Here is a 17,320-nt window from a genome sequence, read left to right as displayed (position 1 = left end):
CAAGTGGTAGATTGAGGCTAGGTGTTAGGAAGGTGATGAAGAAGAGTATGTGTGGGGAAGAGGAATCAAATTATGCAAGTTGTATAGCCTAACCCCCCACATAGGGACCTAAGATTTTTTCCCTTAACATTCTGTTACTTAACAGTCAGGCAAATTGAAGAGTTTTCTGGAAGACTCTATGGACTATATATCTTCTGGGAACAAGGAGATAGAATTGATATGAAATATCAGGTACTAGATTTTTTTTTCTTAGTTTAAATTTTTTGTTTGTTTTGGCAAATGTATAGACCTGTGAAATTACTATTATAATCAATGTATAAAACATTTTATTAACCCCTAAGAGCTCCCTCATTCCTTTGCAGTCAGCTCCTCCTTTCTCTCCTACACAGCTAACAGTCATCCCCTGCTCTGATTTCTATCATCATAGTTTAGAGTTACCCATTCTTGATCATCATATAAATGGAATCATACAATAATCACTCATTTGAATGTGGCTTATTTAGCTCAATAAGAGATTAATTCATTTTTGAGATCATTCATATTCTTGAGTCTCTCAGTAGTTTGAGAAACTTGGGCTTTATAATTCATTTAATTGCCATAGAAACACATGCTTTACAATGCTACTTTTATGTATAAAACACAAAATATGCAAACCAAAGAGCACATCATAGGTGAAAGTACATGTCCTTCTAAATTTAAAATAATTGGTGTTTCAAAGCCTTTTACATTGCCTCCATCCAATATCCAGTTCCTCTTAGAAAAGTATAATGTTGGAAACATTATCCAGACAAGTAAAACCTTAATAGAATGTAAGCTCCTTGAGGGCAGATACTTTTGCTGGTGTAGATCATTATATATATTTGATTTTTTACATAGAGGAAGGGAGAGGGATAGAGAGTTAGAAACATCGATGAGAGAGAAACATCGATCAGCTGCCTCCTGCACACCCCCTACTATGGATGTGCCCACAACCAAGGTACATGCCCTTGACCGGAATCGAACCCAGGACCCTTCAGTCTGCAGGCTTATGCTCTATCCACTGAGCCAAACTGGTTAGGGGCAATCATTGAAGTATCTTAAGGTCCTAAGGCACATAGTAGGCATCCAATGGATTTTTGTTGACTAAAACACATCAAGGAAAGGGATTTTCAGATTTCTTTTTTTTATTTTCAGTTTGTCAGTGAGGACGGTGGCATGCATCCTTATGTTGCTGTGAATATCTTGATTGCTGTGGGTTCTATCATCATGATTCTGGGTTTCCTGGGATGCTGTGGTGCCATGAAAGAGAGCCGCTGCATGCTTCTGGTGGTGAGTTCTCCAGCCAATCCCAATACCCACCCCCATCGCCTGCCAAAAGGACTTGCCAAGACTGATGAAACCCTTGACTTCTGTTTAGCAGGTTTGATTCTGGAAGCTAATATGTTTAGCTTAGATTAGAGGGTGCCCTGAGAGAAGACAAATTTCAGCATTCACTTATTCATTATTGCTGAGTACCTGCTACATGCCAGATACTGTGCTAAGTGATGCAGAAGCATTAAGACAATTAGAACCCATTAAAGAAGACAGACAAATAAATAATTAGCTACTGTGGGAGTGGCCCAAGAAGAAAAGGGCAAGGATATAGGAGGGAACTTCAAGCCAGAAGCAGAAGTAAATAAGGTATTTGCACGGATGTGGTTGCGATGTGCTTTCCAAGAAAAAAACACCCTGGATTTTTGGAGGAACTATAGGGCTTTGGGCATGGCTGGCCTGTTTGGGGAACTGGTAGGCCTTGGGTCTGGCTAGAGTGACAGAGGCTCTTTTGGTAAACAATGGGAGATGGGTCTGAGTATGGACTGTAGCAAAATCACATTTCATGTTAAGAGAGTTAGATAATCCGATCTGTCACTTAGAAAGCTTTGCAGAGGATGGCTTCAGTTGGGCTAACCCACAGACTCCACTTTTAAAATAAAGAGTAGAAAATAATAAATGGTTATAAAAAAACACATTCGAAAAACCATCACATATTTATTAGGTATAAATCTGACATAAGTGTTTATGGGAATTCACCTCAACTTGCTTCTCCCATAAAGCAAGTATTGTGTCATTCCCTAAAAAATATTTTTTAAGTGTTTATTATGAGGGAAGGGAAGGACAGCGTTTTAACAGAACTTTATTAGCATCCATAGTGGTTGCCCTTAGATTAATAAGGCTTCATTTGCAATTGGGGATTCAATTACTTGAAGAGCTTGCTTTAAAAATCAATTTCTGGGCTATATTCTCCAAAATTATGATTTAATAGATCTGAGGCTGGTTTGGGAATCTGCATTTATAACAAGACTGGGTGATTCTGATAGCGGTAGAAATGTTGTTTTGTAGTCAGTTCTGAAGTTTGTGTTTGAGGAAGAAAGAGGAGAAAGATAATATTCAAATAATTTCATCTGACTTTTGAAACTTTTCCACATTCAACAGCATACTGATGCCTGCAAATCTATGAATAATTTTTCTTTTTAACTGCTTTCTATAGTCAGTCTTTGGTACAAATATTTCTCAGTAGTAATGGTCCCAAGAATTGCTTCTTGAGGCAAAGGTTAGAATCAATAAAGGACATGGTTACTACTTCAAATTGTAACATGACCTAGACTGTAGAATGAAGCGCCATGCTGACATGCCCAAGATGTTACCGAATGCACTGGGGGATAATGTATGTTCCTTTTTCTCTTTTTCAGTTTTTCATATGCTTGCTTTTGATCCTGCTCCTGCAGGTGGCGGCAGGTATCTTAGGAGTTACCTACAGATCTGAGGTACGTGCACATATGATACTTGATAATTTTGGAAAATTCTGAAAAATAAAAATACTACCTTCTGGCATGAACAATTTTAACAATATTCTTTAATTTTCAGTATGAACGAGTCCTGAATGAGACTCTCCATAAAAACGTAGAGCTTTTGAGGGGAACAGATGAAAAAGCAAAGTCATTCCAGAAAAACCTGATTAGTTTTCAGAAAGAGGTAGGTCATTTGGGGAGTTAGACTTAGTTCTTCTGTGCTTACTTAATTTTCAACAGGTGGGTTCCTTAAAGGTTGAAAAATCCATTTTGCAGATTTTCTGTCACCATGCAATAAAAAAAAAAAATCCGAGAACATTTCTATTTTTTTCCAGCATCTTACAAAGTTCTAAAGCAGTTCACAAGGACAGAGATTAAGAAGATATGTTCATAATAGATTAAGTTTCAGGGCCAAATAAATCATTGTTTTAATATTTATATTGTGCTTGGGCATTTGGAGAGTCTCTCTCTCGATCTCTCTCTCCCTTTCTTCATGACCACTCCCTCTCTCATAAAAATAATTATAATGGTCACTTATTACGTACTAAGTACCAGGCTTTACATTTAGTAGCTCATTGAATCCTCACAACTCTATGAGGCAGATAATATAATTATCTTCATCGTCCCTATTTGCCAGATGAGGGGATTAGGGCTTTGAGAGGTCTGACAGCTAACAAGTGATAGGGTTGGAATTTGAACTCAGATCTGACTAGTTTATTCTTTTGAACCAGCACATTAACACCCCCATCCCCCATTTGTTAGTTAGTTTATTTATTTAGTCTGCTTTGAAGGTATTCTCCTATCGGGCTCCTGCCTAATAGTTTAACTTTCTGAAACACAGCTTCATAACAGAAACACTCTAGTCCAGCCAGGCCTATCTGTGCAGGATGCGTGAAACGGTTCTGCTTCTCTTCTTTTGCATTTTTGCATGGTTCCCCACCTTTGGAACGCACTCACTGCTTTTCTCTTGCTTTCCAAATATACATGTGCTTTAAGGCTTGACTGAAATATTACTTACTCTGTGAAACTCCTTCCAACCACACTTTCTTTATTCATAATCCCCATCATCTTAACTACATGTAGCATTTCATGTATGTCGTGGAAACTGAGAATCGTAGAGGAGAGCTGGGTTTGATAGAACATTTAACCTGACTTCTCATTGACTGAAGTGTTTTATATCTATGTTCACACACCCGCTAATTAAATATGGAAGAGCTGAAAGTTCACCAGTTTTTGCCCATCCCACCTATAGCCACGTCTGATCATTAGTGTGCTCTTTCTTAATTGGACACAACATCTTCCTCCCTAGGATTTGCATCATTTAGTCCCATTCTTTCTTCTGGAGTTTCAGAGGAAAAAGAAAATCTACGGATGGGCCTATATGCTGCAACTTTTTCTTTGAAAATGGCTATCATGTGACTTCTAAAAGCGTTGCCTTTCAAGTTCAAACATCCTTTCCTGAGCTATTTATCAGATGACTTTTTTTTCCAGAGCATTACTCAGTCCCCATTTGGATAGACTCCAGCTTGTAAAAATTCTGCCTTAAGAATCATTTTCAAGAGCCAAAACCTGATATGAGTCCGTCCCTGTGTAACTTTCTCTGTGTTGAGCTGTCTTAGCTTCCCCATAGCTGCATCCCTTGGTCCACTCCTCTCTGGATCATTCCCACCCTGACCCCCAGATTAATCAAGAAAGAATTTAGGCAATTCAATTCCTCCACTGAGTGGGATTGAGCATCCTTGACTCTCCCTGGTAGCTGACCTGGAATCAAATGTACTACAGTTAGCCACTGGGTCTCTGGGTTGGGTCCTGAGTCATACTTATTACACATTCTCTTTGTTATCCAAGGTCTCAGTGCCAACAGTGGGGTTCTAAATGTTCTCTTTGTTGTAGTACAATTCTGAATTGTTTTCATTCTTATACATTAACCCTCTATCTGAAGTTCCTTATGTCATAGGACAGTGATGGCAAACCTATGACACGTGTGTCAGAGGTGACACGTGAACTCATTTTTTTGGTTGATTTTTCTTTGTTAAATGGCATTTAAATATATAAAATAAATATAAAAAATATAAGTCTTTGTTTTACTATGGTTGCAAATATCAAAAAAAATCTCTATATGTGACATGGCACCAGAGTTAAGTTAGGGTTTTTCAAAATGCTGACACGCGGAGCTCAAAAGGTTCGCCATCATTGTCACAGGACAATAGTTCCTGTTTATTATTCATTCTGAGTTTTTTTTCTCTTTACTTTCTGTTATCCACCAGGACTTTCCTCCTTCCTTCCTTCCTTCCTTCCTTCCTTCCTTCCTTCCTTCCTTCCTTCCTTTCTTCCTTCCTTCCTCCCTCCCTCCCTCCCTCCCTCCCTCCCTCCCTCCCTCCCTCCCTCCCTTCCTTCCTTTCTTCCTTCCTTCCTTCCTTCCTTCCTTCCTTCCTTCCTCTTTAATGCTTCTTTGGGAACAAAATATTCTACTTCAAACTCTGGCTGGGTGACCTGCACTCCACCACACATGGACAGAAGTTCTAGATAACAAATGGCTTTCTCTTTGGATTTCAGGGAATTCCCACACAAATTACCTGCTAACGTGCTAATGGAATGTGCCTTCTGGGTTCTTGTGATGACTGTTAGTCTAGAGCAGCCGTGGGCAAACTGCGGCCTGTGGGCCGGATCCGGTCCGTTTGAAATGAATAAAACTAAAAAAAAAAAAGACCGTACCCTTTTATGTAATGATGTTTACTTTGAATTTATATTAGTTCACACAAACACTCCATCCATGCTTTTGTTCTGGCCCTCCGGTCCAGTTTAAGAACCCATTGTGGCCCTCGAGTCAAAAAGTTTGCCCACCCCTGGTCTAGAGGTTGTTGTGTCTCATTCCCTGCACAGTGCCTTGTTCATGTGGCAGTTATAACTCCTTCAACACATTCTGACCAAGTTCTTCCCAACTTCTCCCACATCCGATCTGGGACTAGATATCATGACAAGTTTAGCCTTTCTACCCTGTCTTCTGTACCTCCCTGAGGGTTCCTGGGGTACACTGTGTTCCTAATATGGACTGATCTGTGAGTGCATAGAGTAGGGCTTATATTCATTTTGGTCTGAAGTATCTCTATCAATTAACACTATTCAAGATTATTTAATCAGAAAGAGTGAGCAATTAATGATGTCTACCGTGGGAACAGGAAAGGAGGTTATTTCAAAACTGCCCTCTTTGCAATATTGATTGGCCTTTGAACCATCGGAAATCTTCAGCTCTCTCATATAAATGCCTGTTAAGTCATATACAGGGAGGGGCAAAACTAGGTTTACAGTTATTCACATGGAAAATAATACAAGAATAATAATACAAGAATAAAATCTGCATTTTGCATACTCACAACTGTAAACATACTTTTGCCCCCCACTGTATTTGTGCAAATGAGTCTTTGAGCCAAAGTGCAGACTTTTTTAATTTTAAATATATTTTATTGATTTTTTTTACAGAGAGGGATAGTTAGAAACATACATGGTTCAGCTGCCTCTTGCACAACCCTACTGGGGATGTGCCTGCAACCAAGGTACATGCCCTTGATCAGAATCGAACCTGGGACCCTTCAGTCCACAGGCCGACACTCTATCCACTGAGCCAAACCAGTTAGGGCCAAAGTGCAGATTTTTTATCCCCCCCCCCACCCAGTTAAACTTGCTACTTTGAGTCCATTGTTTGAACTATCTTTGCTCCTCTCCAATATATTGATCATCACTCCCAGCTTCTAGATCAGCTACAGAGTTGAAAAGATACTTTCTATATCTTTCTCTAAATCATTGGTATCAATGTTGAGTAGATCATGTGCGGTGTAAGCATAACGGAAATAACAGCAACTGCAAAACAGAAACATCAACAACAGCTGACACAGTGAGTGCTTCCTATACGTCAGTCCCTGAGTAAAGCATTTCATATCTTCACATTGTTTTTCTTATTTTTATCTTTACAACAAATCTACAAATTGATCCTATTATTATCTGTATTTTACAAATGAAGAAACGGGCACAGAGAGGGTTGAGTAAGTGGGTAATGTGGTCACGCAGTCAGTACGTGAACGTTCTTTCAGTTTCCTGGCATGGCGACGCCTCTGGGCCTGGAAAACCACCCAGGATTGGCTCCGTTTTCTTCTGCCTTTCTGCATGAAGAGTTTTCTCTCCCTCTAATAGAACAAGTAGGACAAGATGAGGGATAATTACTTCTCTCTCTCATCTAATAATCTGCGCCTTATACTCTGTGCTATTGGGCTCATCACTTCCTTGTTTTTCTTCCCCAAGCATGGCCACAAGTGCCGCTGGTGTTTCTCCATGTTTCGGTTTGTTCCGGGCCTCCGTCTTTCTGACATTGTTCTACGAGTTTCATCTCTCACTGGCACCCCTTTCCCTCTTGTGCAGATGTCCATGTAACATTTCATCCCACGGGAGGCCCACGGAGCATCTTTGGCTTTTGAGAGGCCTCTCGCCCTTTTCTTCCTAGCCTTCGTAAGTGGTCAAAGATCATGAGATGGAAATTTCATTTTTAAAACCTCTCATCTCTTTTGAGCAAAAGTTCTTTAAAGAGATCTTGACTCTCTCATGAACTCTTTGGAAGCTTCTTTCCTAAAATCTAGGCCAAGTAGAACTGATTCTGCTCCTCTTTCATCATTAAAATCTAGAAGCTAAGTTTTTCATCTCCAAGTTCCTCAGACTTTTGCTCCTGCAACCTATTTTTCCTTTTCTAATATTAAGACCAAAAGGAATAGTCCTTTATTTTTGCTTTTATACTCAGAGAGGTGGGTGAAAATATGTGATATTTTATTATAAGAAACATCTTAATGGTTTCAGGAGAATGTGATTCAGAGTATTGACAATGTTTTTTATCTTCTTTAGTGCCTGCTTCTCATATCTATTTTTTCATCAAACAGTTCAAATGTTGTGGTTTGGTCGATGGAGCTTCTGACTGGGGACAGAATTTTCAACCCAATTCTGAGTCGTGTGAATGTTCAGATACATCCGATTCCCCATGTACACCATATGAAGGAAAATATGTTTACCAACAGGTAAGAACAAATCAAACTTGTCACAGCAAGTGGTTCTGTTCACTTTTTTTTTTCAAAATGAAAGACTTCACAAAAATTTAAATTGCAGCAATTATAATGGGAATCATGACATAAACGTCCCAGGAATTTCCCAAATAAAAAAGAAATCCTTATTTAAAGATAAAAGCCAATATAAAAGATGAAAGTATTTCATTTCTTCTATGAGCCTGGCAATCATTTAAACTCAACTCTAATAGATCAAAGCAACATTCTGCTTGCAAGGGGAAGCAACGTCCAAATTAACAGATACATGTTTATGTTGTCCTCTTTTTGGTGACTTTAATTATCATTCTTCTCCATTTTTTTTTCTATTTTAACATAAATTCTAGAAATCTCTATTTTCACTTTAATTTTAAAATTGAAGCTTCCGTTTTCTAATCAAAGATTCCTTTTCTCAAGTAACTGTATCAGCCTAAAGAAAGGACTTGGCCTTTAGTGGTTTCAGCTCTGGATTCATGTTTATTTACTGCTTTGTCTCATTAGTGCTCCAATTAAAAGTTGCCTCAGATATTTAAAGTCAATTGAAAAAGCTGGGTTTATTTTTTATGTGTTGTAGATGTCCTATTTAACTATGTCACTTGTGATGTCAATATATGCATGTGATATTTCTTACTGCTTAATTCATCCCATATTTCTTGACTACCTCCTATCATCCATTGGAGACCAATTTCTGTGCAGGGCACAGGGTCAGCCCAAATAGGGAGGAGAGGAAGATAACTCGGCAACTTCCATTTAATGAACTATTGGTATTTCTTGGATAGGGGCAAGCATAAGTGTTATGGGACACCATCTAATTCAGGGTTGGAGGTACAAGCTATGGCTTCCTAGAGGACATGATATCTGCCTGTTGCCACAGGGTTTTATATAATTTTTTCCTTATGCCTGAAAGGATTGTATACAGAAATGACAATTGATATGAATGATATTAATGTTTCCTTTATTTGCTATTATACTTGGGTGCCTACTATGTGTCAGACAGACCCTTGTTAGAGTCAGATAGACTTCTGGCTCCTCAAGGAGATTATAGTTAGATGGAAGCGAGATCTATAACAGCTGCGTGATCCAATAAATTAATTCCTGTAATGCCTTAAGATTATTTTCAATTTAGTATTGGCTTAGTAATGGCTACTGAGATGAATTACATTTCCGGACATAGAAAGCGTCTCAGGAGAAACGTCTCTCCTGCTGACTAGCACATCCCGTTTACTAATCTTATCACAATGAGGGAGACTGTGTTCTGAAAGGGAATTTCGGTTACTGGTGTTTAAAGTAACAGGTGGGGAAGAAGTTATCTATCCGACTACACAGCTACCCTGTCTTTCATTGTCCAAGTAATACCAGTAAAAATATTTTATTCTTACTTTTTATATTTCTCCCTGCTCCCTTCCTCTACCTAATGTTAGTGACATGGTATGTATGAGGAAGAGAGAAATAAATATGGTATAAGCAAATGTAGTTTCTGCTTGGGATGATGAAAATGGTAAATTCAATAGCAAATTGCAGATTGTTGTGTTCTGGTAAAGATTCAATGCAAAGATGTTTTTCCTTAGGATACATTTTGAAAAGTCCTAACATTATCCTCAAAAATAATAGACATTCCCTCCAAATTCACACATAATTCAGCTGAATACAGGATGATAGCTTCACCAAGTTTCCCAACAGGATGGTCATAAATTCACAAAATACTTCCATCTGCCTTCTGTCATTTGCAAGAAGTCTGGAAAAATAAGAAATCTGAATGGCCATAATTTGTTTCTTCCCCCAACCCCCACCCGCCTTCTCTTTTGCCAAGATAACCTGGTTATCTAAAGGGGATGGGGGAGAAAACTCCTCAAGAGTAACAAATATGACTCCATAGATCATTAATCGCATAGTTAACCCTAAACAATGTAATCACTTCTTCTAATGTTGACCACTTTGGATCAGATGAGAATGGAGAAACCCAGGCAGGAACAAAGGGGGAAAAAAACCTTATGGAAAACTTATATTTTATTTAACAAATAGCAATATTTTGCTAGCCCATTGAACATATAAGACTATTATGGGAATGAAATGTTTTCTGTCAATACAGATAATAGGACTATTACATTGTGCAGTATTTTTCATTTTTAAAATTATTCATGTAATTTACAATTTTTGGAATTTTTAGGTTGGTCTGAAATTTTTTAAGGTTGGAATTGCATACTGGTTTGAATAAATTAAAAAAAATGTGGTAGAGAGATAACTTCCAAAATTCTCCTTTTTTATCTCAATTAAGGGCATAATAGTGGACATATGATTTTTAAGCTAAAATTACTGATAAGTATTAGAAAGGGAATTTTTATAAACCTCCTTTTAAAAGTGAAACATTTCACTATAATTAACTGAAACCCCAACCAGAGAACTCTGGTTGTAATCTGCAGATTACAAACCTAAAAATATACATAGCCAATGTCATAACTCTAAGTTGCCAGTTAAGATAAAATTATTAATTATTATTTATAACTAGAGATCCCTAGATTCAGCAATGATGTAGCTGAAGCAAAATTTTGCTCCTCGAGTACTTGCTATAACCTTTCAGATGGGGGGAGGAGTTTGAAGCAGAGGAGATAATCCAATTTCTTTTTGTTGAATATGTTTCTTGGTAACAGTGCAAAAAATCAACCCACTGGGGGGGAAAAAATTAATTCTGATAAGGTCATCAAAATGTGATTAAAGTTAACTTTATGTATATATTTTTTAACAGGCATGCATTGTTCTTATAAAAGAAATACTTAAAAAAAATCTCCTCGTAATTATTGGATTAGCATTTGGAATAGCATTTATTGAGGTACAGTATAACCTTTCATTAATTACTCTATTTATTCCCTTGCTTGTACATTAATCCTGCTAGCACATTTATGGTGAGCCAAGTAAAAACCAGGTGCTTCAGACAAGCACTGGGTACCAAGTGCCAAGGGCCAGCTTCTCCCTCTGTCAACCTTGAGTCTGGGGAGGGGATTACAATTGTATGAATTGAGCATGGCTAAGCCTATTTTTCAATGATCTCTCTACTGGGGAATAAATTTTGAATTAACTTCCACATAGTTCTTAGTCCCATATATTGTTTTCCCATTGGAATCTAATGTAAGAGTTAAAGTTAGAAGAAAGAGCCCAGACAAATCCAAAACACAGTCTTTACATTTTCTTATCTCTCCTCCTGATTTTGAAAGAGAAAATAAAAACTGAACTCAAGAGTGTGGGGAGCTGTTTTCCTGCTATTCCATTCCACAGAAATCTAATTAGTTTTAAAATTTTGAAGCAGTTGCCTTTAATTTTCTCATTGAGTAAAAATTCTCAAATGTACTCTCATCAATTTAATTATTGATGTTGAAAGCAATTCCTAAATAGGGTTTTTATCTGGACGGCCTTACTTGGCATTTTTTAAAAGAATCTGAATGATACTTTTTACATGGCCTAAAAATGTTTGCCAAATAGATGAAATAAAACAATCTCAGGGAAGGGTTTTTGGAATCATCCTAGCTCTTGGTGAATATAGATATCAGGTGAGTCAAATTCCCTTGCATCCTGTGCAGGGCATTGGCAGGAGTCCTGATGAGGTGTGGGGTGTCTGTGGTTAACGCCTCTGAGGGCTGGTGAGCTCAGCTGAGCGGCTGCTGCTTCACTCGCATGGAATGCTGTACAGCGTCCTCCTTGGGATTTCTGGTACCTTTTTACCTCTTGTGCCACATCAGTGCCAGAAAGGAATTTTAGCTGGGACTGAAGCAATGTAGTGTCCTACGTGGTCATTAAGGTTACTGCTGGAATTCCCAGCCAATCATTAGAAAAGGGGTTGGGACAATTAGCAGTAAATTGGGGTGTTGAGTATTCTTTCTGGTAGCCCAGAATAGGTCTACATATGAAGCATTCTCTGCTGGAAACATGGATGTCCTTCTCTACGTCTGATATATGATCGAAGTTGAATAGTGTGATTTCTAGACTATATGTAGATATGATAATGGGCTTAAACTTAAAGTATTAAGTCTATTTCTCTTGATTCTTCCTTTTTCGAAATGTCCTTTATTTCTCTGCTTTGTATTCTGGGTTAATGTTAATTTAGAAATATGAGCTAGTGGCCCTAGAGGTGAGAAAGAAATCACACACACATACACTCACATATTTTCATAAGTCACACACACATGTGTTGCAAGAATAGACTTTAAATGAATGGTTGAAAGAGCAGGCTTTAAATGAAGTATTCAATGCAAGTATCAATATGTGTCAAATTCCATATTAGACTCAAATTGACTATGACTGGCTACAACCCACAGATGCTTTTAAGAAGTTTCTCAAAAGGAAAGCCAGAGAAAATAAGGACATAATCAACTGGGGAGTTTGATATCTCATACAGTGGGGCCTTGACTTACGAGTGTCCCGACTCACGAGTTTTTTGAGATACCAGCTGTCTCCCGGCCGATTTTTTGCTTTGAGTTGACAGAGTAATTTGAGTTAACGAGCTCCTTAACACGCTCCTTAATGAGCTCGGTCTTGGAACAAATTAAACTCGTAAGTCAAGGCCCCACTGTATATCATAGTCAAAGGCATTGCCAAGAATCTGTAATGGAAAGTAAGATTACAAGAGGAGTAACATAGTCTATGAAATTGGTATATCCATGTGTTTGTTACATATTTAGATATTTTATTGAATGTTCTAAATATATGATTAGGGAAATACCGTTTTATGGGTATGAAATTTATATATGTTAATATCATAAAATATAACATTTTTAGTTATGCCAGTTAGTGTGATTTCTAGACTATATGTAGATATGGTAATTGGTTTAAAGAACTATAGCCTTGTCCTAACCGGTTTAGCTCAGTGGATAGAGCATCAGCCTGCGGACTGAAGGGTCCCAGGTTCGATTCCGGTCAAGGGCATGTGCCTTGGTTGCCGGCACATCCCCAGTAGGGGATGTGTAGGAGGCAGCTGATCGATGTTTCTCTCTCATTGATGTTTGTGGCCCTCTATCCCTCTCCCTTCCTCTCTGTAAAAGATCAGTAAAATATATTTTTTTAAAAAAAGAACTATAGCCTTGAAAATAGTCTGATATTCAGCCTATAAAAATGTATCCAAAAATGTACATTAGTCTATCTTATACTCATTATTCCTAGTTGACTAACACTTAGGCCCGTTTCTAAGGCTTAATATCTAGGCCTTGTTTCCCAAGTTTACATTCAAGTAAACACACAGACTCACAGAGAGAAAAAATATCTCTCTAATAAATATTTCTAAGAAGGAAATGGGGCAAATATCTCCATGCATAAAATATATTCAAACTATCTCCATTAAAATAGCATATGAAAACATGACCCTTTGACATTTAGACTGTTGGCATTAGTCTGTTTATGCATAGGCTCTGATGGAGTGGGCCAATAGTCATTTTCAAGACTCTAAGTAAGACCACATACCTGGGCAATTCTTCTTAGAGAGGATGCTATGAATCTATGCAAAATGCTTTATTTTGCAAGAAAATGCTGTAGACATTCTTGGAATCCTCATTATTCCAAGTTAAATAATCAGACCATCATAACATACCTTGCTGTGTTTGACTATAGAACTTACAAGCACAAAAATGATCAGCACTTTCTCTTCTCATTTCAACTAAGAAAAAAGGGCACTGACACTGGTAGCCATCACTTTGTAGGATAAACGTTATCCTGACAGAAGGTCCCAAGAATAGCATAGTTAAGAGAGAGAAAAATGATAACTTTACATTTTTTTAGACTTTTCCAGAATAGGGGAACTCATGCACATTACGTATAGCAAGTTTATCCTGAGTCTTCGCATACATGACCATATGATGGATCTCGTTTTAATTACCTGCTATTTTTATGAACAATGATAAAAAAAATTTTTCAGAGGCTGCGAAGTGCAAGAAAGTGGGATATTAACTGTCTAGTCAGCTGATAAATATCAGGCTTCTATTTCAAGGATGTGATGATGAAAGATGATAGTTGCCTTATCTCAGTATTTTGCCCATGTTCTTTATTCTTTCCTGATACCTGTCTCCCAGACTTGAGGCTTGGGATCAAGGCAAAAAGACTAAATTTCAAGGCTTTTTGAAGTCATTCTAAAAGAATGACTCTGAGAAAGCTCTGAATGAAAATCATTTTTTTTTCAGAGAGCTGGTGTCTGCTTTTTTTCTTTTTTCTTTTTTTAAGGTGACAAATATTGGGCAGTAGTTCTCATCTGAAATGCATTTTCAGGAACAAATTCTTAAGCAGGACGTCTCAATATAGTAGGAGCACTTGTGACGACTCAGCATAAGTAGCAGCTCACCCTCCTCCTGCCTCCCCCCAAAGCAGGCTGGTGGGGAGGAAAACTTTTGATTGGTAAAACACACAGGTCCTTCTGTCCTTTCTACATCAAAGCCACGGCATGCGAGTCACCAACTGCAAAGACACTTAGGGCAAGTTTTGAGATGCCTCATTCTTGGGAGAGCCACTTAATAAATGGGAAACTATGCCCCCGATTTTCAGCTGTGTTTGTTCACTTCAGAGGAAATTTCTAAATTAAGCTATTCTCCATAGATTTAGAAGTTTGTTGTTGTGTTTTAAATGTTACTTTTTTTTCACTCCTCTTGGCAATGCCCTCACTATGGCAAGAGAAATTCTAGACTCCTTGATTTGTATGCAGATGATCTAACCCAGAGATCATAGCTGTTTCATGGAAGCAATAGGTATATTGAGCATCCAGAGGCCGGAGTTCCCCTGAGCTCTGGGGCAGGTGCCCCACAGAAGGGTGTGTGTCCCCCAAAGTTGGAGTGCTCTGGGGGCAGCAGCTACTGAACAACCAGACTGGGCAAATTAGGGGTGGACTGGCAGCAGAAAACCCTGATTAAAACAGTTCACTCAGAGAACTTTCTCAATGCTCTCTTGTCCCATGGGAGTCTCTAATTTCCCAGGAAGAGAGATGACGTAGGTTAAAAAGATTAAAACTGTCCCTAGCCAGAATGTTTTCCTATATAGTGTTCTTTCTGTCTATTTATAATGCATTTTCCCTTGAATTCCATGTTAACTCTATTGTTTTGTTTTCTAGATACTTGGTCTGGTATTTTCTATGGTCCTGTTCTGCCAGATTGGGAACAAGTGAATCTGTGGATATGTCGAGCTATCATCAGTCAAGCTCCTTAAAATGGTTGTTTTGCCTTTGTAACTTTAAATATATGAGTGCTGTCTATGTTAGGAGCAGCTGTCTTATTAAAATTTCTTATTTAGCTAGACTTTAGTTATCTCCCAGACATATTGAATATACTTAGGATTTTAGTGATGCTAGAAAAGTAATATAAATGTGCATTTTTACTCAAAATAAAAGTGACATTCTTTACATTGGTGCTTTTTTGTGTCCGATCATTGTGTTCAGATGGTACTGTGCTTAAAACATTCATCTGGAGCCAGCCAGGGGAATAGCCATCTCTGAGTGACAGGTAGTCAAGGCAGTGCATCTAGGGCTCTTCAGAAGCAACACTGTTTTGTGTGGTGTCTCAGCCATTAGTGATAAGATTAAGTCGCAATTTGAAAGACTGAGAGAGTGGGCTGGCTGTTTGCTATTTATGCCAGTGTCTACGGATGGCGTCTCTCTCTTCTGTCTGTTTAGGGGACAAGAAGATGTGAGTGCCATCTTTCCAGACACTGACTCCCTGATTCCTCTCTGGACCTTCTCTGGAACATAGTTACAACGGCTTCTATCTTTCTAGTTCTCATAAACATTTTTACATTCAACCTTTTCTTGAGGTATAAGAGACACACAATGAGGTGAACAATCTTAAGTATGCACCTGTGTAAGCATGATGAGATCAGGATACAGGACACTTCCAGCACACCAGAGTGCCCCTGCATGCCACCGGCCAGTGCTATGACAGAGCAGACCATCCATAAGGGTCTCTTACCCACTCTGTGCTCAGAGGCATCACACAGTGCTTTAAATCCATGGTGGTGGGAGTGTTTACACAATGGAAACTGGCAAATGGCATACAATTGGGGATTTTTTCCCAAGAGCTGGTTGTTAAACAGTTACTAGTATGTCACCACCCTTCTCAGCTAATACCTCCCCAAAGATAACCATTCTTCTGAATTTATTCTATGGCCACAGATTCACTTTGCCTATTCTTGAACATTCTATAAATGGAATAGTCAAATTTGCACTCTGGCTTCTTTCTCTTCAACATTCTGTTTGTGAGGTTCATCTATATTGTTGCATGCAACTGTAGTTAATTTTCATTGTTATGTAGAATTTCATTGTAGAGGACTATATATCACAATGTATTTATCCATCCTCCTGTTGACAGGCATTGTTGGATTTGCTTCCAATTTTGGCATTATTGTGAATAAAGCTGCTATAAACATTCTTGTACATTTTTAAGTCTGTATCTGTACTCCTCTTCTGAGGAGAAAGAGGAAGAAAGGCAGTCATTGTCAAGTAGATGAGAGTGACCAGCAAGGAGTGGAAAACTTGAGGGAGTGCTGGCTGGGTTACACAGCCTGATTCTGTGCTCCCCTATTGATGGTAAAGGTAACTGGCCTCTGAGCACAGGCCATGTCCCAGAAACTCTGCTTTTATTACCTCATTTCCTCTCACCACATTCTTATGAGGCAAATACTATCTATTATTATCCTCATTTTGCTGGTGAGAAAATAGAGAATTAGAGCTCTCAGCCCGGAGCCAAACCATTAGTAACTGGCAAAACTGGGACACAAACCTTGACTCTTGTCTCCCAAGCCTTGGCTGAGAATCATTATTTGGCTTTCCCATGACATGTCTATTAATAAATTTTCCATATCTTATCTACTAATAGACAAATATGGTAATTGACCGTGCCTTTGCTACACCTCCCATTGGCTAATCAGTGTGATATGCAAATTAACCAGCAACAAAGATGGAGGCTAATTTGCATACTGCAGGAAGGGTGGGCCAGTGCCAGCCGCCATACGGGCCCCCATGTGCCACCTAAGCCCCACCACCAGCTGGGACCCCTGTGTGTGGCCCTGGGTGGTGGGGCTTGGCAGTGCAAACGCACTGCCTAAGCCCCGCCCCAAGCCGGGACCCCCATGTGCAGCCCTGGGTGGCGGGACCCTGCGTCTGTGATAATGATCATGATCGGAAAGCCTTGCCGCAGGCAAGGCGGCACCCTGGGACCCAGGAGCCACCCTGCCTGCAGCCCATGATCATGATCATGATCGGGAAGCCAGGCCGCGACAAGGTGGCACCCCGGGAGCCAGGAGCCCGCCTGCGAGGTCTGCGGGTGAAACAGTGATCAAGCTATGAGGGGGAGGGTGGGGGCACGGAAGGAGCTACAGGAGCAGCTCTGGCCAGAGACTGAAGACTTCCACCAGAGCGAGGAGCAAAGACTGAAGGCTCCAGCTGCAGCTAAGACTGTGTCCAGAGCGAAGATGGAAGGC

At 39.1% G+C, this 17,320-nt stretch overlaps 1 protein-coding gene across 2 annotated transcripts in view; it reads left to right on the top strand.

The window, feature by feature from the left end:
* TSPAN8 (tetraspanin 8) overlaps positions 1 to 15,250 on the top strand; it is a 32,326-nt gene extending 17,076 nt beyond the window's left edge. The window contains exons 2-8 of one of the 2 annotated variants that reach the window (XM_059683641.1): positions 146 to 231; positions 1,174 to 1,308; positions 2,709 to 2,783; positions 2,884 to 2,991; positions 7,730 to 7,864; positions 10,629 to 10,712; positions 14,961 to 15,250. In XM_059683641.1, coding sequence (XP_059539624.1) covers positions 146 to 231; positions 1,174 to 1,308; positions 2,709 to 2,783; positions 2,884 to 2,991; positions 7,730 to 7,864; positions 10,629 to 10,712; positions 14,961 to 15,014 — 677 coding nt within the window. In that variant the 3' untranslated portion in view covers positions 15,015 to 15,250. The remainder of the gene's footprint in view (positions 1 to 145; positions 232 to 1,173; positions 1,309 to 2,708; positions 2,784 to 2,883; positions 2,992 to 7,729; positions 7,865 to 10,628; positions 10,713 to 14,960) is intronic. The other variant, XM_059683642.1, reaches the window with a different exon arrangement.
* Positions 15,251 to 17,320: the final 2,070 nt, after the last annotated feature.

This window comes from Myotis daubentonii, chromosome 2 (genome assembly GCF_963259705.1).
Source record: "Myotis daubentonii chromosome 2, mMyoDau2.1, whole genome shotgun sequence".
Classification (NCBI taxonomy): Eukaryota; Metazoa; Chordata; class Mammalia; order Chiroptera; family Vespertilionidae; genus Myotis; species Myotis daubentonii.
Note: the sequence above shows the minus strand (reverse complement) of the source record. Positions and strands in the feature narration are given on the sequence as shown.